The sequence below is a fragment of the Pleurotus ostreatus genome, assembly GCF_014466165.1.
Source record: "Pleurotus ostreatus strain PC9 chromosome Unknown scaffold_10, whole genome shotgun sequence".
In the NCBI taxonomy this organism is placed as follows: Eukaryota; Fungi; Basidiomycota; class Agaricomycetes; order Agaricales; family Pleurotaceae; genus Pleurotus; species Pleurotus ostreatus.
The window spans coordinates 127,469-148,318 of record NW_023503165.1 but is presented as its reverse complement, the minus strand read 5'-3'; the positions used below and the strand labels follow the sequence as shown (position 1 = coordinate 148,318).

At 51.7% G+C, this 20,850-nt stretch overlaps 8 protein-coding genes across 8 annotated transcripts; 5 read left to right on the top strand and 3 right to left on the bottom strand.

Annotated features, from left to right (window-relative positions):
- Positions 1-961: 961 nt before the first annotated feature.
- On the top strand, positions 962-3,445 carry PC9H_001799 (uncharacterized protein; the record flags this gene model as incomplete). The annotated part of the gene is made up of 11 exons (XM_036771446.1): positions 962-1,373; positions 1,425-1,544; positions 1,651-1,742; positions 1,806-1,816; positions 1,866-2,012; positions 2,067-2,108; positions 2,158-2,687; positions 2,746-2,794; positions 2,842-2,906; positions 2,968-3,258; positions 3,318-3,445. 11 exons carry the CDS (start codon positions 962-964, stop codon positions 3,443-3,445), a joined length of 1,887 nt encoding a protein of 628 aa, XP_036626067.1.
- Positions 3,446-4,025: 580 nt separating this feature from the next.
- PC9H_001798 (uncharacterized protein) lies at positions 4,026-5,917 on the top strand (the record flags this gene model as incomplete). Its single annotated transcript, XM_036771445.1, has 2 exons — positions 4,026-5,080; positions 5,137-5,917. 2 exons carry the CDS (start codon positions 4,026-4,028, stop codon positions 5,915-5,917), a joined length of 1,836 nt encoding a protein of 611 aa, XP_036626066.1.
- Positions 5,918-6,595: 678 nt separating this feature from the next.
- PC9H_001797 (uncharacterized protein) lies at positions 6,596-7,904 on the top strand (the record flags this gene model as incomplete). Its single annotated transcript, XM_036771444.1, has 4 exons — positions 6,596-6,856; positions 6,931-7,369; positions 7,428-7,702; positions 7,761-7,904. 4 exons carry the CDS (start codon positions 6,596-6,598, stop codon positions 7,902-7,904), a joined length of 1,119 nt encoding a protein of 372 aa, XP_036626065.1.
- Positions 7,905-8,145: 241 nt separating this feature from the next.
- Positions 8,146-9,203, bottom strand: SDH2 (succinate dehydrogenase complex, subunit B; the record flags this gene model as incomplete). The annotated part of the gene is made up of 6 exons (XM_036771443.1): positions 8,146-8,222; positions 8,276-8,351; positions 8,402-8,664; positions 8,716-8,899; positions 8,947-9,018; positions 9,069-9,203. The coding sequence occupies 6 exons, from the start codon at positions 9,201-9,203 to the stop codon at positions 8,146-8,148; spliced, it is 807 nt and encodes a 268-aa protein (XP_036626064.1).
- A 424-nt stretch (positions 9,204-9,627) lies between these two features.
- PC9H_001795 (uncharacterized protein) lies at positions 9,628-11,385 on the bottom strand (the record flags this gene model as incomplete). Its single annotated transcript, XM_036771442.1, has 3 exons — positions 9,628-9,915; positions 9,974-10,300; positions 10,357-11,385. 3 exons carry the CDS (start codon positions 11,383-11,385, stop codon positions 9,628-9,630), a joined length of 1,644 nt encoding a protein of 547 aa, XP_036626063.1.
- A 1,711-nt stretch (positions 11,386-13,096) lies between these two features.
- PC9H_001794 (uncharacterized protein) lies at positions 13,097-16,768 on the bottom strand (the record flags this gene model as incomplete). Its single annotated transcript, XM_036771441.1, has 10 exons — positions 13,097-13,477; positions 13,542-13,650; positions 13,708-14,291; positions 14,345-14,516; positions 14,585-14,841; positions 14,894-14,962; positions 15,019-15,132; positions 15,191-16,093; positions 16,142-16,285; positions 16,337-16,768. The coding sequence occupies 10 exons, from the start codon at positions 16,766-16,768 to the stop codon at positions 13,097-13,099; spliced, it is 3,165 nt and encodes a 1,054-aa protein (XP_036626062.1).
- A 593-nt stretch (positions 16,769-17,361) lies between these two features.
- PC9H_001793 (uncharacterized protein) lies at positions 17,362-18,093 on the top strand (the record flags this gene model as incomplete). The annotated part of the gene is made up of 3 exons (XM_036771440.1): positions 17,362-17,560; positions 17,616-17,650; positions 17,704-18,093. The coding sequence occupies 3 exons, from the start codon at positions 17,362-17,364 to the stop codon at positions 18,091-18,093; spliced, it is 624 nt and encodes a 207-aa protein (XP_036626061.1).
- Positions 18,094-18,324: 231 nt separating this feature from the next.
- PC9H_001792 (uncharacterized protein) lies at positions 18,325-20,459 on the top strand (the record flags this gene model as incomplete). Its single annotated transcript, XM_036771439.1, has 3 exons — positions 18,325-18,531; positions 18,586-18,718; positions 18,772-20,459. 3 exons carry the CDS (start codon positions 18,325-18,327, stop codon positions 20,457-20,459), a joined length of 2,028 nt encoding a protein of 675 aa, XP_036626060.1.
- Between the last annotated feature and the right edge of the window lie 391 nt (positions 20,460-20,850).

The window sequence follows — 20,850 nt, the reverse complement described above, 5'->3', positions numbered from 1 at the left end:
CCATGACGTGCTTGACAATCAGAGGATCCATACTTAGGCCTAAATTACGGCCTCGCAGTATCCTTCAGCCGACACCATGGAAGGCGAACATTCTATGTTATGTTAGTACCAGCCTTGCGGAGGGTCCTTTGGAAGTGGTGTATTCCTGTTCATCCTCTCCTTTACGTTCGGCCACCCGTGTTCATGGTACCGCAGACTTCCCCATGCTCTATCACACGGACCAGCGCTGATGCCCTACGACTAGAATACGATTTCGATCACATGTTTCGTGAAGAACGCGCCCACTACTTGCCAGGCTAGATCGCCTTATCTACACGTAGGCTCAGGGTGTCGTGTTATCGAGGGTGATTTATCTGACACGGCACCAGATGGTCGAATGTGCTTGGCCCCACCTCGTCTTTGTTCGCCTATCCAGAAACGAATCATCGGGCTTAACGGTCGACTCTTCGGGTGCGAGCATGATTGCAAGTAGTCTATTTCTGTCCTCGCATCACTGGCACTAAAATATCGTGCCCTCAGTCATAACCCGCTTGGGGATCGCCGCTACTAGTCTTTCGCATGATATACTTGCGCAATTCCAAAGTTCATAACGCCTTCCATTTCACGGGGGGCGGAGGAGGAGGGAGCCTCTTGACCACGTCGACGCTCATCGGCAAGACAGTGTTCAGTGACTATTTTTGCGCTTCTTCGCACCTCTATCTAATCAGATAAGGCCTCTAGACAAAGACCATACTGTCAAATGTTCCAGCGCGCGTGGATGTGCTCCTTTCATAGGCAAGTTCATATCCAGAGTCATTCGAATACCGAAGCGTTGGGCTTCTAATGCACCTGGTTCCATGTGTTCTAGATGAACTTGCTAAAGATATGCAGACGATCCCTGTTCAATGAAATTGCGTAAAAGAAGCGGTTTCCAAAGGTAAACTGTGCAGAGTCCCCAGTGCACTCCCCCGCTCTAATCACCATGGACTCGACGCCGTTGAGGCAGCCCTTTGTGCGCGCCGAATCATCTTACAACCCAGACAAGCCGTTTTCGAAGAAGAGGAACCAAGAATATCCATGGCAGCTCTGGTGGTGCCTGGCAGTGTTCTTCTTCCTCGTCTCTTCCTTGCAGCTAGCTTCACATCTATGTAACAAGATCGCCGTCGCCAGGTCGAAGACGCGAAGCGTTGGTGATGGTGAACCCCCCGGGCAGCTGTCGAGCACCCGTAGCGTCTGGTCGCTTCGAAAGCTTCCAACCGCTGTTGTCAACGGCTACCGCGTCATGGCCTTTCGCTGGACCATCGACTTTGGTCGCGGCTATGTGTTGAATGTGGCTGAGGTCGTCTTGACTATTGTCTATATTGTCGCGCTATTCACTTGGTCTTTCATCAACAGTACGTACGACTATCACTTTCCGTTGTCGATATACTAACACTAGACAATAGCTACTGATGTTGCGGGTAATAAACATGCAAACCGGTACTGGTCCAATCGCACGGGAACGCTGGCTACCAGCCAATTCCCCTTGATCACCGCGCTTGGGACCAAGAATAATTTGATATCTTGTAGGTCACTATTCATTCGACTTTTCGTGTTCTGAATCAAATCTTTCAATGCAGTCATCACGGGAGTTAGCTATGACAAGGCATGTAGCTTGGCTTCTTCATCTAGTGTCCTCTGACAGGATAAAACAGCTCAACTACATGCACAGGATGACATCGCGAGTCACCTTCGTTCTCATATGGGTGCACGGGATTGGTAGAGTACGTCTATTTGGCAGTTAGCTTAAATTGTGATACTCTAACACATCACATTCGTCACGCTAGATTGTCAAAGGGTATGATGCTCTTGATTGCCTATAACGTTTGTTCATTCTTTTTCAACAGCATTCCTGCGCACGAATGGCATGATTCGTGGCTGTGGCCAGGTATCCTGGCTGCTGTAGGCCTGACAATCGTATGCATGCTATCCATCCGCCCTGTTCGCGCTCAGGCATACGAGCTTTTCTTTTATGTCCATTTCTTCCTGGTCCTGTGAGCCAAATTCATATACCTCTCTACACGACACAATCTAATCCATGGTCATAGCGCATTCCTCATTGGCGCGTACTACCATGCCCGCTATAGACAGTATGTTTGGTCCAACCCTCCATGCTGCATCATCTGATCTATCTGACAGCTTTGACCCTTATATCATCGCGTGCTTCATCATTTGGGGAGCCGACCGTCTCATCCGCGTCGTGCGTCTCGTCGTATTCAACCACTCGTATTTCGGGTTTAAATCGGGCAGCGGCACGCTCGACGCTACGACCGAGCTCCTTTCTCCGGAGATGGTGCGCCTCGTCCTGCGGCGCCCACCCCACTTCCATTGGTCGCCAGGCCAAACTGCGTACCTCATCATGCCGGGTGTGTCGGCACTCCCGTTCGAAGCTCACCCCTTCACCATTGCGAGCTTCGATTCTGGATCAAATGTCGAGGAGGATTTCGGCGGCGCTGGGAGCTTCGACGTGAAGGAGAAGGAAAGCGAGGGTTCCGGGAATGATACGACGTATTGGAAGGAACTCGTGTTCCTCGTCAGCCCCAGAGACGGCTGCACCCGCCGCTTGCTCGATGTAGCGGCTAAACGAGGAACGATTAAAGTCTTTGTGGATGGGCCTTACGGTCCTTCCCCGGATATGCGCCGCTTTGATACTTGCGTTCTTATTGCTGGTGAGCTCGTGTTAGCTAAGTCAGCTGCGATGGGCATTAGTTGATGGTGTCCTTCTAGGTGGCTCTGGTGTATCGCACACACTACCCGTTCTCTTGGATATCATTGAGTAAGTTGCATCGCATTCTATAATGCTCTCCGGCTGAACTCTTTCAGGAAGGCCCGGGATGAACAAACACACTGTACTAGGGTACTCTTTATATGGGCAATTCGTGAACTTGGTACAAATCTTCAGTCTATGCCCTTTTCAGTCGGGGATAGCCGCTCACAACTGTGTCATAGCGCACATCAACTGGATCTCGGAGGCCCTTCGCAGAGGGCTCCTCATTGCTCCCCCTGATTTGGACATCGATATACAAGTCTTCATCACTCGTCAAAGTTCCGACGGCATGGAGGTTGAGAATGCATCCACTAACCTGCATCCTTCAACACCACAGAGTGACAAAACCGTTGCTGACGGAAACCCTTCCGTGCTAAACATGTCGGGCATCCGCGTAGCCTCTGGCCGACCCGACCTCAAGGCGCTTCTGCAGCACGAAGTGGCTGCTACGCAAGGACGGATGTCTGTCAGTGGTACGTCGTTGGCATACTTGTTTCAATACCGCAACTGACTGATTTATCTGACCGTCTAGTTTGTGGATCACAGAGTATCTCCCAGACCGTGAGGAGCGCGCTCTCTTTCCCCGTGTCTGGCGCCCCCAACATCCTTGGAGGAGGAGCAAGCGTGACTTTACATGTTGAGTCGTTTGGATACGCGTGAATTGTGTACATACATTGTACCATGCAAAGAAGAAGTATATTTTTACATGTAACAGATATCATTGTCGACCGCTTTAGATGCCTATCAGTCATGAGACAGGGGTTCCCTATTTCTGAACCTGTGCTCCCTCAAGGTCTGCTAGCCTCACTATCGGCGATTCAAGTGGATCCTGAGAGTTAGACGGCGTAAGAAACTTCTCTCCTCTTCCGTGTGGGCAGAGTGCAACCCGGGACAACTCCCTGGAGGTACGAAACATCAGCTTCTCGAGAGTGGGGGGAGACGGCGCCCACAAGGGACGTACAACTTGGCATCAGCGGTAGATGCCAATGCGCAGTGGTAGTATTATCTTTTGCAGCAATCTGCCCCAAATTAGTCGTTTATCCTGAATTTGAAAAGGGGGGCGACTGGCGAGCGCACTCGAGTGTCGTAACAATTGATAAAAATCCAGCAACGCTCCATATGCCGTATGTGGGATACTTTTAAGGTATGGGTACCAGCTTGGAGCAACCCCCCTCCGCGCAGTCTCTCTTTGCTAGAGGGATCAAGTTCACGACAGTTTACGACCAATTTACGACCGAAAATGTGGCTGGCCATGAAATTTGGTCCTTATCAGCCGGCGCCTAATTTGTGGCACTCAGCCAAGCCACCTGCTCTCATCCAGACCATCAATCTTTTCCTCGAAGACCACAAGCATCAACGCGCAGAACGTCGCCGACGCCGCAAAGAACGACGCCAAGCACGTCTCCAAGAACCCTCGCCTACTATGGATCCCGCCTCCCCCCACATTGGGACAGAATCGCCACCGCTGCGAACAACCATCTTGGGCTCCTTCCTCAGAGGCCGACCGCGAAACTCTTCTCAATCACACATCAATACTGATTTGGCTCGAGAACTATCGCCTTCACCGCCGGCGCAGCCGCCGTCCCCGGGGGGTACAGGTCATAGGCGGCGTCCCGCAGCAGGTGGTGTGCAGGCCTCTGCGTCTCATAATAGCGCCTCTTCATCTGCGGGCATAGGTACGGGATTATCTCATATGCTCAGGCGAAGACGATCTGCAGGAAACATCGCGACGCCGACGACCCCAAACTCGACGGCCTTGCCACCAGCTGTGGCACATCTCTTAGGGCAGCCAGGCATCAGTAATGCCACCCCGGCCGCGGCACCCTCAGCCAGTAATTCAAACGCACCAGCCCATCGCATCCGTTTAGTTCCCCATCTCGATTCTCGACGCTCACTCAAATTTGAAGCCATCGGTAGAGATATTAGAGAAGGCGATCCGCCACTTCGCATTGGTCGTTTCACGGACCGCACAGGATTAGGGCTTGCTGCAGTAAATGCCTTGGGTTCCAACAAACTAGCATTCAAATCGAAGGTAGTCTCACGAGCACATGCGGAGATTTGGGCAGAGCAAGGGGGTGTTTTCTTCATCAGGGACACCAAATCATCGTCGGGGACGTTTTTGAATCACATCAGGCTGTCGCCTGCCAACTCCGAGTCGCGCCCATTTCAAATCAAGGATGGTGATATTTTACAGCTTGGTGTTGATTATCAAGGCGGGACCGAGGATATATATAAATCGGTCAAGATTCGGATAGAACTGGGGCGAGAGTGGCAGTCTGCCGCGAACGCATTCAAGTAAGTGGTGTTTAGTTAGTTTCGACAAGCACTTCAACCCATATCTTCAATGTCAGTACCAACGCGCTCAAGAATCTCAAGTCCCTCGCATCGGCCGTTGCTGGGCCTAAACCCGGAGCCAAAGCTGTGCCCAAGTCAAGCATCCCCGATTGCTGCATTTGCCTCTTCGGCGTCACCATCAGACAAGCACTCTTCATCGCACCTTGCTCGCACACTTTCCACTACAAATGCATTCGCCCACTTCTTGAGACGCACCATCCTGCGTTCTCCTGCCCTCTTTGCAGGACATTCGCTGATCTCGATGACGATGTTGAGGTAGAGATGGATCCTGCCTTCGAAGATGATGACTCTGCCGTGGAGGATGGTCCTGGGCCTAGTACCGTCAATTCGCCAGCAGTGGGCCCGGCAGAAACGAATGGGAGCAGACCGGGAACGGCGGAGTTAGTGGAGGACAGGGATGTTGTAGCCGTGGAGACTGATTTAGATGATGGACGGGTGGGAATAACGAGAAACAACCGGGTTCGCAACAGCATGGGTCGCCTCAGCGATCTACACGAGTCCTCTGGTGGCGAAGAAGACGTAGAGATGGTTAACGATGCGAACCCACACGCCACAGCGCCTGGTCAAATTGAAGTGGATGACGTCCTCTTAGTCGACGCAGGAGTGAGCGACCTGGCTGCTACCAGGATGAACGGTGGTCTGGAGACGGTGGTGCGATCTGATGGAGAGAGTGATGGCCGAATGAGCCCTGCCGTTGGTGATGATGCGGGGTTGATGATGCAGGACGATGGCGAAGGCTCTTCGGACAGTAACATTGGAAGCAAGCGTAAGCGATGAAGGTCGCTTTCGCTCTCCCCCAGTCTGTGGTGATATTTTCGGTAGGTCGTCGATTGTACTTCGAATTGCGTTCCTCTTGCACTTTCCCCCTCGAGATATCCATTTACTACTTCCCTTATTCACTCTTCCAGCTCATCACCATCCAACACGTATTCTAACGTCCAATCTCCCACTATTGTTTCCCATTCACTGCGCTCTCTTTACGCTTCACGCTTCACATTTCACGCCCACAACCTAATGTCTTCCAAGTTAACGAACCTTTTGATATACGATCTGCATTTGAATAAGCCAATGGTCTGTTGATACGTCGACCGTTTCGTTTGGCTACACGCAATACAATTATTAGTGAATAGTGGAAAGTCTGTACCTTCTTGAATTGATGTGTAATACTATGATTACGCCTTAGAATGTTCTGGATATCTTTTGATTATTGCTCGGAGACTCAGCTACGAGCCATGTGCTTCGTTTATTCGACTGACGCGTCTGCAATTTTTGCGAAAGCTACAGGATGATTCAGGGATATGTCAGCCACTAAGCCAAGGCGCAAATGTCAGCAAAGCCCGGTTACTTGCGATTGCGCTTCCGGCTTCACTAACCTGGCACTCTGTCAGCCACTTCCCAGCTCTTCATAAAGCTCGTCTATCGCACGCATGGCCATGCCAAACAGCCCTCTCATCAATGTCGAACTCCAAACTCTTCCAGCCCATCACCATTGGCGACATGCATCTTAAACACCGGGTGGTTCTCGCGCCCCTGACGCGGTACCGAGCCAATGATCAGCATGTCCCATTTCCGCTTGTGGAGGAGTACTACGTCCAGAGGGGGAGTGTGCCGGGGACGCTGTTGGTAACGGAGGCGACCCCTGTCGCTGCGAAGGCTGGCGGCTATAGGAACATACCAGGTATATGGAGCGACGAGCAGATACGTGCATGGAAGAAGGTGTGTTGCTATTCAGATCCTAGGCAACGCCGGTGGTGTCTGAAGTAACTTATAATACTAACAATGGTTGATAGATAACCGATGCGGTGCACGCAGAAGGGTCCTTCATATTCATGCAACTCTGGGGGATGGGGCGTGCTGCTGACGCCAGCTTCCTTGCGGAGCAAGGGTTGGACTACGTCTCCTCATCCCCCATCGCCTTATCAGACCGAAAAGATTCCCCCGCCCCCCGCCCCCTCTCTGTCCCGGAGATCCAGGAATACATTGAACTGTACGGTCAAGCCGCCTACAACGCCGTCCATCTCGCAGGTTTCGATGGCGTTGAAGTCCACGGCGCGAACGGGTATCTGGTCGACCAGTTCCTCCAAGATGTCAGCAACCATAGGACCGACGACTACGGCGGAAGTATCGAGAAAAGGGCGAGATTCGGGTTGGAAGTGATAGATTCCATCGTGAAGAGGGTAGGCGCGCGGAAGGCTGCTATTAGGCTGAGTCCCTGGACGACAATCCAAGGTAAGTTCCACCTCGTGCCTTCCCCGTGGGGTGTCAATGAACCGTTTAATGTCTTCAGGTATGGGAATGGCCGATCCCATCCCCACATTCTCCTACTTCGTCAAAACCCTGCGCGAGCGCCACCCAGGGCTGGCATACCTTCACGTCGTCGAGCCGCGCGCAAACGGGGTTGTCACCGTCGAGAAGAAAGAGGGCCAGTCCAACGACTTCATCCGCGAGATCTGGGCTCCGAAGGTGTTGATCAGCGCCGGGGGGTACGATAGGAACCTCGCCATCCAGATGGCGGATGAAAAGGGGGATGTCATCGCTTTTGGGAGGTTCTTTATATCGAACGTAAGTCTTCCTTCGTCTTGAGGAAAGGTGTTGGCTGAATTCGAGTGCCGGACTATAGCCCGATTTGCCGCTGCGACTGAAGAATGGTTGGCCGGTGGAGAAAGGCGATAGGAAGAAGTATTATAGACCTGGCAGCACGGACCCCGACGGCTATACGTCGTACCCCTTCTTCGCTCCCGCCGTTGATACCAGTAGACTATGAATTGCCTGAGCCGTTAGATGTCCCATAGAATATATCCGTTCTTGTTTCGTACAGCATCGCAAGTGAAACCGAGGGTATACCTACCTCAGACAGGCTCAAGAACAAGTGGATGTTATAGAATGAATATGATTTGATGCTCGTGATGGACACTGTATGATGAAGTGGAAAGAACTGTCAACTGCTACAGGAAAGAAATCTGCCTCTGACTCGATGCTTTTAATCCGTGGCTGTTAACTTGTGTTTACTCCGTGGCAAGCGCGAGCTTGATTTCCGCAATGGCTTTGGCAGGGTTGAGGCCCTTTGGACAAGTGCGAGAGCCTTGATAAGGGATATGATTAGCGTCGGTGAATAACAAGGCGAAAGCGACTTACAATTGAAGATTGTGTGGCAGCGGAACAAACTCAGCTCGTTCTGGAAGTGTTCCTTGCGTTGCGCGCCGTACGTATCCTACGAGATGTTAGTCTATGGGAGTATGCAATAACGACATCACAACGCACTCGCGAGTCCGCAATCCACCTGTATGCAGCCATCAATGCAGCCGGCCCCAAATACTCGTCTTGGTTCCACCAATAACTGGGGCACGACGTGCTGCAGCATGCGCACAGGATGCATTCATACATCCCATCCAGCTTCTTGCGGTCCTCTGGCGACTGGAGGTGCTCCCTCTCGGGAACATTGTCGTTCTGCAGGTAAGGCTTGATGGACTTGTACTGCTTGTAGAACAGGGTGAGATCGGGTACGAGGTCTTTCACGATGTACACTGTTGCCGAACGTCAGCCGATGCAATTAGGAGCTGGAAGACATGTCATACTGTGCGGCAAAGGGTAGATCTTGCTGTCCTTGCTGGCGTTGCGGTCAATTCGGCACAGGCAAGCCAACGTGTTCTGTCCGTCAATGTTCATCGCACACGAGCCGCAGATCCCCTCTCTGCACGAACGACGAAATGTGAGCGTAGGATCGATTTCGTTCTTGATCTTGATAAGAGCATCCAGAATCTACGAGCCCGTGAGCGCGGAGACAATCGCCTTTGGATTGTACGTACCATGGGGCCCGTCTGGTTCAAGTCAATAGTGTACGATTGGAGATGAGGCTTCTTGGCGGGCTCATCTGGGTTCTGTACCGCGAGTGAGCAGTACGTCTGGATATCCAAAGGTCTCAGCTCACCCAACGGTAGATCTTGAATTCTTTCTGGAGGACGGGCTTCTGGAGGGGCTCAGCCTGCCATCTTCCAGGCGAGGTGGAGAAAGCACGAATCGAGCGAGATGAGCGAGCCAACGACCTGGAGGTGAGCGCCTGCATGGTTCAGTGATTTGTGTGTTCCCGGGACGTCGTCGACGATGGTGAAGAGGAGAAATGTCAATTCTGCGGCGGGATCGCGTGAATTCGGGAGCGGAGCGGGAAGGCTCGTGGCCCGGACCAATCAGAAGGGGTGTGTTACTCTTCGGAAAATGCCGGTGGACTTAAGGGAAGTTCATAGGCTTCGTATTTGGTTCCAGGCCAGGAGAAGTACATGTAGAATTGGGGTATTGAGTAGTAGATGATACACATCCAACGTTACTTTGATGGACAATAAAGTAAGACAGAAGAATAACGATACGAGACAATCGATAATCTTTGCGTCAATCGTACTCCCTTCAATAGTGAGGCGTACATGTAGGAGCACCTAGGAAGTCTCAAGGTACGTGAGCAGACGATACATATTGTTGTTATCCTGAGAGGGTAGTCAGGGCGTCTTTATGAACATGATTCCATCGTATCCACTTTCGACGACTTCTTCGCAAATCTTTTGATACGACGGACATCCTCCAGCCCAAAACATATGCTCCATAACCTTGCCTGGGACGTTCGCACCTCTGTACCACGAGTTTGCCCGATTCCAAAGCCCCCTGGCACCGATTTCATCTATTCGTTGAGTCCAATCCAGTTCCGCTTTGTTACTTGCTTCGATGCGAGCGAGCGAATTCTTCATCATATATTCAATGCAGTTGGTTATCCAATCAACTTGCAATTCCTAACCGTTTCGTCAGAATTACCGATGCCCACCGTAAAGTCAATGAAGAGCTACTCACAGCACATGTAGGTGCATTGGTAAAGCCGCTGGGTGCATGAGGGCCGTATACCATAAACATGTTTGGAAACCCAGACGCCAACATGCCCAGATATGATTTTACCCCATTGGCCCATTTATCGCGAAAGACGGCCCCGTTTGTCCCTACGATTTCGATGTCCTTATAGCCACCAGTTCCCATATCGAACCCCGTGGCCATGACCAACAGGTCGAGAGCATATTCTGTCCCATCCTTGGTACGAACCCCAGTAGATGTAATCTCATCAATGGGGCTTTCGTTGAGGTCAACCAAGGTGACATTATCTTGGTTAAAGGCTTCGTAAAGGTGCTAACGGCGCTTGGTGTCAGATTGCAAAGATAATAGAAGCCATTCGGGCCACTCACCTGCTCCAAAGCTGGACGCTTCGTCCCAAAGGGATGCATCTTGATGGTAGGGGCAAGTTTCTCTACGAGCTCGACCTTGTGAATCCGCTGCCGGACTTTGTCCCGCCAATACGCATAAGCGTAGTCGTTGGCAGTATCATCAAGCAATGTATCATCATATGCCCCCAGCCAGAATGCGAGACCCCCCTTGTTCCATAGTTCATCAAATACAGCTTGACGCGCTGCGGCGCCCTCGAGAGCCGGCTTTGGAATGAAATCCATGTCGAAACCACCAAATGTCTTCTTTCTCTGCTCGAATATGCCGGGATAGATGCTTCGTGACACTTCGGCTTGCATGGATTGTCGCATCGGGAATGCCAAGTTCGGTGTGCGCTGAAACACGACAAGGTCTTTCACCACTTTGGCGGCTGCTTCGATCACCTGAACGCCACTGGCCCCAGTCCCGATGACCCCAACTCGCTTTCCTGCCATCTCGACGTTCTCTGGCCATCGTGCGGTGTGACACAACACCCCTTCAAATGCTTCGAGGCCCTTGAAATGTGGTTGGTAAGGCTTACTCGCAAATCCGATGCACATAACGAGGAACCGGGTCTTGATCGTCAGTCCTCCATCTGTCGCGACTTCCCAGAAGTTTCCGGTGTTGTTGAACTGCGCACGGACGACCCGTGTATTGAAACAGAAGTGTTGGCTAACTTTAAATGTTTCGTCGACGTAATGGAGGTACTGAAGGATTTCCTCCCTGCTGGGAAAGCGTTCGGAGAACTGCCACCCCTTCCAAAGCCCCTCCACGGAGTACTGGTACAAAGCAGCGTCGGAATCGACGCGGGCGCCAGGGTAGCGGTTCCAATACCATGTCCCCCCAATATTCCTTCCAGCTTCGACTCCTTTCGCGTCTAGTCCTAACTGCCGGAGACGATGCAACTGGTAAATTCCGCTGATACCAGCGCCGACGACAAGGGCGTCGAGCGACATGTTCGCTGAGGCTTCGCCGGTCCAGCTGTCAGTCATTGAGGAAGGTATGGCGGGCATTTGGGCGGAGGGGGGGGTTAATAAACAGTGACTACACGAGATCGTCGGTCTCAGGCAGACCGGATACCGTGTGGATGATAATACCGTCTTCCCACCAGATCACCAATGGTGCTTCGCTCAATCGATTCATGGGAGCATGTTCACATGTATGTGTCAGGCCCGCACCGCGATCCTTGTCCGGTGATATTTGCTCCGCAGCGGCGAGCGAAAACCTCTCCCAAGTGTCCCTTTTGAACTCTATAAGAAGTTGACATTCGGGAGAACTACACACTTACCTGTAGACCAAGACTATGACACTGGACAGTCACGAGTCGTGAAACGGGTGAAATCGCTCGTGGTGAAGAACAGATGTATGACATTGGCCCGAGTACTGTGGTCGTGATCTAGGTCTCTGAGGCGAAAGATCACAGAATAGTCATCAAAGAAGGTAGAGTGCTGTTAAGATTGTCTGTATACTTTGAAACCATAATTTCGAGGACATCACAGCCCATAGCAATGCCGAGCAACCCGTATTGACGAGCTTGCTTTTCATAGGTAGCAAATGCGTAGGAGGCCGCGGCGGGATGTACCTTCAATGAGGGTCTTATGAGTGAGGTATACAAGGCAGAATATGTGTTGTACCTGGGGCACTCTGGTTGAAAAAAGGAAGAGCTATTGAGGTGACACTCGAAAATCTGAGTCCAACGGCCTCGCAATTCCCTTGAGCATACGTAGTAGAGCCGGTCCATAGGAATAGGAAGAAGAATGGACGTAGAAAGTGTATCGATCTCCTCGGCCGAGATGCACTACTCGATTCGATGGTGGGCTTGATTCTTGAAGAGTTCAGTAGGGATGGGACTTCGAGTAATCGTAACCGAACCTCAAAGCCCCCCGAACCAATTCGTAGTCAACAGCGATCGAATGCCACTTTGTTGACCTACTTGCAGCTTCTCTGGGGCTTATGGATTGTTCAGAAAAAGTATGTGCAGCACTGGCTTAGGTCTTCAGCAATCGTTCTTGAAAATGTTTCTTCAGGCAATGTCGGCAGTCTCAGAAACCATATATTGGTGTTTGCGCAGGTGAACAGTTCACAAGCGGCAGGAGTCCGATGTCGTGTGACGATCGAGCGATATCGTGAGTATGAACTGGTCGTGAATGGCTCTTTGCGAGCGAGAATACCATGAAAGTGGTTAGCGTTATATCGTGCAATAAACACTGGCTTCACTCACAAATGCAGGATATCTCTGAATCAGAGATTCTTAGAGACCGATGTCCACATGGTTTCCGCAAGCGCTTACCTAGAACGTGAGTTTGAAGGTTACATTTAGTGCGTTACTTTTTTAGAGACTAAACAACTTTTTTTCGGGCACAGTGGGAAGCCTACTAAGTCAGTGTCGACGAAAGCGAAAAGATACGAAGATATCACGTTCGCCAGGGGAATGACACAGGTATAACAGTACCTCCTTTGAGTTGAGTTGAAAGAGAGCCAGCTGTAGTTCCTTCACAACATGTACGATGACGAATGTACATTAGAAATAACTATGTAGATGGTGATAGAATGAATACGAATCCGTGATTGCCATTAAAAGCCGGGTAAAACGGTCCTCCGTCCTCCTGAACAGGAATATGAATGCTACGTATATAGAGCTGGGATATGCAAAGGAATTGTGTAAGCTGTAAGCAAGATATACGATAATGAGACGATCGGCAGATAAACTGGCTTGCGAGTAATTTATGAGGGGTTTGGATCAAGGCTAGAAGCAGATCCTCTCCGAGGGGCGTAAGGCCGGGGAGACGCAAGTGATGGTAGGTTAGGGCTTAGTATCGTCGGGCTTCGTATAGTTGGCGAACCCATCCCGTTAGCATTGGCAACGGGCTCCAAATCTGGCTTGCCCGGCGGCAATGTCGGTGAAATGAGACTCATGATGGACGACGCAGACGATCTCCGTGAGATGTACGGTCGCGGGGAAGGTCTCTCTTGGCTAGGCGAGACAGGGCTAGGAGATACTGGGGGAACTTCCGCTTCCGGTTGGGGAGTATGGACGTTCATTTCCAGACCGTATTCGTCCAGCAATGGTCTGGGCGGCGGGCGCTCGACCATGGCCTCTAAAAGCTAGTTCACCGCGATCATCAGCTAAGGAATGAATTCAAATTAGGCTGAACACCAGAAAGCCTACCTCTTTGCGCAAATCTTCACCAGCGTAGTCGCCCTCCATTTCCTCGGGGCCGAGTAGCACAGTGCCCTTGCGGAATACCTCGCCTTCTTCCTCAACCAAGAACCTTGAACTTCAGATTCACGCTATGAACGATGCGTTTACTGCGGGCACTAAGAACATCGCTTACCGGTCGATAGTGGGAGATGTGATGAGCGCAGCGTCATCATCTCCTTCAGCGAGGAACTGGGAGATGTCTTCTTCGTCCGTGTCGCCCTCAGTCATCGATAGCGACAATGAAGGGCTGAGGACCTTCTCAGGTTCTTCTGGAACGGGATCTGCTTTCGCCTTTCCTTTATCAATCCTAGGGGTAGAAACCTCTTCCTCTTCATCAGGTTCATCCTCCTCGGCGATGGGACTGCCGTGCAAAGACCCATTGGTGATGACAGTACCATTTGAATGGGCAGTCCACTTGGCTATATCCCCAGGAGACAGTTCTGGGCTGAGGCCAACCAACTTGAGCGATGGCTTCCCCGGCGAAGGAACGCGCGCCATCAGTTCTGTCAACTCATCATTAAGGGTAAAGAGTTCTTCCATCCGTGAGGGATCGCCCGTGCCTTCGATGAGCGTGGTGAGCTCCGACGCGATGATCTTGGCTTGGGTGATAAGATCATGGAGGGACACAGGCGGTGGAAGTGTCAACGGGTCAGGAGATATCGAAGCACGGAGTTGAGCAATCATAGTTCGGGCCCGGGGGAGTACGTCACCATCGGTCTACAGTTCTTGTCAGGGCTAGACTCGACACACGACTCGAAGGTTGTATTTACCTTTGACCCCTCCCCGAGGCGTATGCTCCTGGCAAGCTCGCTTTCTTCTATCATACTCCAAACACCTTTACCCGTACTCTTACCTAAACTTCCATTAGTGAGCCCTGACTGAGTGCTCTTCTCCGCTTCCTCGGTGTTCCGTATGCATGAGTTGAGGATATCTCGGCACATCCTATAAAGTTCGTCGGAAAGATATACGTAAATGGGAGTATTTAAGTGTGGATTCAACATGAGGTGTACCTTGCGAACTCTTCATCGCTTGGAGGAACGTTTAGATCCAAGCACCTGAGGGTGTGGTTTGCCCTCAACCCCGACCTGAGCGCCATGACGCTTGCGATATCCAAGTTGTTCTCAGTCAGGTCCAAATGAAGTAAGCTAGTCGATTCGGGCAAGAATTCGGCGAGAGCTATGGCTCCAGCGGAAGTCATCGACGTCGAAGAAAGGAAGAGACGCTTGAGGGCAGAATTAAGAGTAAAAGCAGTGCGAAGAGATTGGATCTGAGACTAATGAGAACGTATGATAAGACAGGACGGTAGAGTGAGAGCATACCCCTTCCAGACCAGGTCCACAACATGGGTTCTTGCTTAAGTCAAGCGTCTCCAGGCAGGAATTATATTTCTGAAACGCATCTTTCGTGAGTCCCAACGTTATGAAGACGAAAGCGGCAAAATTACCAATGCTTCAGCGATATACACCAGACAAGGGACGTCTAGCTTGTTCTCACTGAGATTGAGTACCTTCAACGTCCGATTGCGCTTCAAGACTTGGGCAAGATAAGAAACACCAGTCTGCCAAAAGCACGGAGTGCCGTCAGTGGAAGCGGAGAAAAAGAAAGGGATAACGCACGCGAAGGTCATTGCCCTTTAAATCCAGAGTCCTCAATGCCCCCAACCTTGGTAGCGCATCCAACGCCCTAACTTTGTCCAACAGCGCCTGGCTAGGACCCCCATGATGGTTCTTGTCACCACCCGCTTCTGAATTGCTTGCCGATCCCGAAGAAGTATGGCCTGGCAACGATGATGGATGGCGCATCATTGTCACACCACCCTGAGAGGAGCTCGTAATTATCGGAACAGGCTGTCCGGTAATCGATAAAGGATTAGGTGGAGGTCGCCCACGCCGAGACTTAGGTATGTATGGTGTGTAGGTAGTTTGTGGGCCGGTGGGTGGGTGTCTGGGGGGAGGCAAGATCGGACCTGCTCGTGCTGGGGGAGTAGGGGACGTTGGGCTTGTTAACGGTGAGCCATCATGGAGCGGTGGAAGAGGAGATGTGGAAGAAGCAGGTGAAGGTGGAAGGGAAGAGGTTGGTGTGGAAAGATTGCTAGGGGAGAATGGTATCGCAATGGGGGTTCCGGCTGGTATAACGTCTGGATAGTCTCGAATCATGAGCGCAAGCGCGACTGCACCGGTCTGGTTTATCTTATTATGCCGCAAGGATATGTTCTTGAGTGACGAAGTTCGGATCGCCCTGCATAGCGTCTCAAGTGCTGCATTTCGAAGATTACAATCGTCCAGCCGAAGAGAGGCTATCCCCGTCGTCGGTGGCGTTGACAGAGCAGCGACAATGTATTCAACAGACTTCTTGTCTAGATTGTTCTGCGAGAGATCCAGGAATTCAAGACTCTTCGCCTGAACGGCGAAAGCACCGATCAATCTAAACGCGGACGTCTTCAAACGCCTATTAGACGCGACTGAGAGGTAGGATAACGTCCCAGGGATAAGGAGGGCATGTAGCATAGGTTTCAATATCTGCGAAACAATGAATTTTTTCTTTGAAGTAGAATGAGCGGGACTGACGTGTTCATCTAGGTCACACTCGCGAAATACCAGCTTTCGGAGACCCCATTCGATGGTGAACACGTCGGACAATATGGACGCCGACACCAGGTTAAGCTGCACACCAGAGAAGTCTACCGTTCTCGGGTTGCCTTGTGTCCCATGCTGCAGCGGATAGTGAGTACCAGGAGCTTAGCGTATAAGATCACGGCCCACCTTGAAAGCCAGGCTGATGCCCGGGTCAGGCTGTTCATCACATCCAGCACAGCATTCCCTGTAGAACGATTCCACCTTTTCTAGAGACCACCAATCATCCGTATTCTCTGAATTTCCTCTGACTACACGCCGCCGCCGCTCTGCCTCCCTTTCTTCAATAGCACGCTTCTCCTCTTTTAGAGTAGGGGTTGATGGTGGGTTGAGTGACGATATCGGGTAAACGGTAGAAATTTGCGGTAGAATAAAATGTGCTCGTTTCAGCGGTTTCTCTTCGTCCCCCGATGCTGGAGATGGCTGAGTCGGCAAGAATCGAGTGATTCGCGAAAATAGCGATTGCTGAGGCGGAGGCGGTCGTTTAAGGATGGATTTGCCAGGAATCGGGATAGTCACGGCTGAAGACGACGGCGAACATGATGCACTTGAGGACGACATGAAGACCCGTCTGCCTGGAGAACGACGTCCTCGCCAGCATAAATTCAAGTGGTGCCAAATACGAAATATCGTGACCAGGACAAGCGATTCAATAGATGTGGGAACCACTTTCTGTATTCGGAGTAATCCACGTGATCTTCACAGGGGTAATGCCTCACGAGTCGGCGAACGCAATTGATATTGAAATCTGAGACTTGACCTTCATGAAATTTCCGGGGGAATCATATAAGGTATATGTACCTCGCAAGGCTAGCCACGTACGACACAGTTTATGCTCAAGGTAAACCTATTGCCGACATCACGGCCCGTGGCCAACGGATACCTTTGAGGTACGTCTTTCTACTTTCTAAAAAGCTACATGAGTTCGCGGCCTCGATGAACCGTAAATTTAGGCTACACTCGGGCATAAAGGGGTTTCCTAGGGCCCCCTTCACACCACGGCCAAGTTCCATGGGTTCTGACACTCCGCGTCGAAGCTAAACACGCCTTCTCAAGGCTTCTCGTGCCTCGCCGTCAGAACACATAAAAGGTGGCTTCCAGAATATGCATTCTTGCACGGGAGACTCAAGGCTTCAGGCCCCTTGTTGCTAGAGATGTTCGCCTTCACTCATCTCTTCGTGTTATGCCTGGGCTTCCTTGCGTTCACGCATTCCCGTGGAAGCCCTCTTACGTTCTTGCCGTTCCCCGCAGACGTACAACGGAGTCTCCCAGTCAATTTCACGATTTCTGCTCTCAACATAACCCTACCGAACACGAATACAACCGGCGCACCTATGGTCCTTGGGCAGGATGGTAGGCAATTTGTGTCCTTTCATTTTTCACTGCTAACATATACCGTTCACGATAGGTGCTACTGGGGGCGCTCAATTGGAGGTCCTTTCTGTAAGTTCAGTTCCGCAGAACAACGTAACCAGCAACGAACGCAAGTTCTATAGACTTGGAACTCCTTCCCATATAATGATTTCCCCGCTCTGTCCCTCTTCGGAGGCCAGTTAAGAGCATTCACGAAACGAGGGGAGTGGATCACCAATGCTACCGCTCCAAGTCGCGGCCAGCCATTGGGTTGGCTTACGAGCCGCCTCTACCACACGACTGCCACGGACTATTCCGTAGTACCGGTCTATGGACTGAACCTAGCTAAATATGTGTTGGCTGCAAACGAGAGGGCAGATTTGTGGTCTTTATGTTCTTGGAAGGGGCCCCGCGGACAGACCAACGTCGTGTTCGATGTATCTGCCTCTCCGCCGAACCCTGGATATGATATTGCTGATTGTTATGGTGTATGGCTCATCGTGGTACCTACCTTACCTCCTCATTCCAAGTAATTACACTATTCAGCGTACATTGTAGAAAATCATGTAACCCTTTTCGCGCAGTAATATTGCATACGTGGCTCTGCAAGCTAGTACTATCGCTGCAATTAGCAGCGTGTCACTCTGGCGCAGTCAGCGGCCCCTATAAGTTCATGCACCAATCTTGGCGCCTCGAGCAGACCTTGAATTGTAAAAGTCTTTCTGAACCATCAATAACTCTGCAAAGGGGGAGTATACCCTACGATGCGCCAACTGAGCCTGCACGTCTCTGCGCTGAACGATTCGGAGTACGACTTCTACACGACATCTCTCATCGATCTCGCAGAGGATGAATCAGAGCCCACTGCACGGAATAACGAATACTTCGACAATCTCACTGTCGGCGTACGCGAAGCACGAGCATGGATGAAGGGCCGCTTCTCGCACATCCCGGTCTCCAAAATTGACGAGGTCTGTCTTTATCCACAAGAAACACTGCGAAATCATGACCCCTAGCTTTCGCAGATTCTGAGGCTCTTCAGCCCGAACATGAGTGCAGGCGATACGCTGTCGGGCGGGCAGTTCTTCGCTGCTCTCAGACTAGCTTTACATGTCGAGAATGGGAGGGAGGTGGACCGTGGATTGGCCTTTGCGCAAGGTAAGGGTGTTTGGCTAGCAAGCACTTAGCCTGCACTGAGCGGGCCTTGTTAGCATTCCCCCGGACAGAATCATCCGCTTCTCCTCCGAAACGGACGCTCCCGGTGCCCCCAATGTCGCCGCCGATGCTGCCTGCGACTAGCGCTCCCCATACGCCCAATAACCCCTTCAGTCAGGCCCAATCATTCTCGGCTTTGCAGCAGGAGCATCCCAGTCCCCACCCGAACCCGTTCAACCCTTTCGTAGGTCGGAGCAGCAGCCAATCGACGGGGCCGCCGCAGAAGTTGCCGCCACTTCCTCCTAGGAAGCCTTCTATTCATCAACCACCACCACGACACGCCTCCCAAGTGCCCCCCGTGCCCGATCACGCTCCTCGGGGGCATGTTTCGACCCCTTCCCTCACCAAGCCTGCCCACGTAACGAGTGCTTTGATGAAGCAGTCATTGCAAGCTAGCAAAGTGGGACAGACGCTGAAAAGGGCAGAAGAGCAGCTGGAAAAGGAACGCATTCTGCAGGTCCTGAAGAGCAGTAATTCGAATGTAGGACGGGCTCGGAGCAATAGCCCTCATAAGCCTCCCCCACCCCCGCCTCCGCGCCCGACATCGTCCTCAGGTTCAGGCTCGGAGGTCAACTCTTCTTCTGTGCCGCCACTTCCGAAACGACGTTCCTTCGTAGATCGAGCTAGAGCAGCCTCACCGCCGGTTTCGACTACGTCTCTCGAGGAAGTCGCTTTCGCTAGACCACACGTCAACACCAACGTATCCTATGGCTACGCAGCCAGCCCGTTCAAAACGCCAGACCAAGCGTTCAAGGAAGCATCATATTTCACGAGATCGCCTTCCGTCTCACCAACACGTTCACCGAGTAAAGATCTACCGCCCCCGAAGCATCCTCGTCGCAAACCACCGCCACCGATCGAGAGCGCCTTCTCCTCTACGTCGTCCGCGTTATCGTCAGCTGATTCTACGTCGTCTACCACTTTGCGAGATAGGCAGAGAGGCGAGGATCTGAATCAGCCTTTGAACGATTCCCCTACTTCGCGGATCTTCCGTTCGAAATCCGTTCACTATCCATCGCCTCCCCCACCCGTTCCGCCACCTCTCCGCAAGCGTCGTCCGGAAAGCGTCCAAGTTGTCGGCGGCCTCGCATCGTTAGAGCATGCTTCCCAAAATACAACTTCGCCGTTTCCATTCAGAGGCCCTCGAAGTGAAGGAGGGAGCAACGGCAGTGTCGCTGGTAATGGCGCTCTTCTCTCCCGCCACGTCTCCATGTCGGCTTCCACACCCTCGCCAAGGGCTCCTCATTACCGCAACAGCGCTCAAAACGTCGGTGGGGTAGATAACGGCGAAAGCCCTTTCCACCGCACGCTAGCCACGTTGCAGCCCAAACTAGACGCCCTTCAGCCGAAGTTGGATAAAGTGCGGTATAAGGCTGAGGCCGGTCTGTCGAGGAGAGGGTTTGTGAGGGAAAGGGGATGGAGAGAGGGTGAAGACGAGCAAGGGTTGATGGGGGGTACGAGGTCTGGGCAAAGGGGCTCGCCGTCGGATTCCGATGGATGGGAGAGAATTGGTGGTATGGATGGTGGGCCGGATGTTGATAGCGGGGACGAAGGGAGCAGCACGGCGAATGGGAATGATGAGAGGGGTAGACGATTGAATGGGCCCCGGGAGCCTGGTCAGCCACTCTTCAGCGAGAAGGATAACCTGAAGCTACCTCCCGGAGATGGATGGAAGCCTCTGTGACAAAGTGCTTTCACTCTGTCTAGTTTCCTCGAACCATATCTTCATGCATTGTGCATCGTATTGCACCCGTAATCTCATACCGAAACCGAAAATATATACCAAGCTCAGTGCTTAGTTGTAGAGTACGTTATTTATTTAGTACGTAGATTATGCCCGCCAGAGGACTGGGTCTTTTCATTTAGTGTGCCTAACGACGGGCGTTCCACTTGGGCGCAGACACTATCTGCTACACACTCGATTCTCGAACGTACTGTTTCTATGAGCATAGAAAGTTACTCGTGGTTGTTTGGATCCAGAGGCACCGATCAAAATCTGATCACGCAGCAGTGGTTTTGAACAAACGTCTTCGGAAGTGAGTTTCAAGATCTTGAAATTGAATGACTCTGAGCTG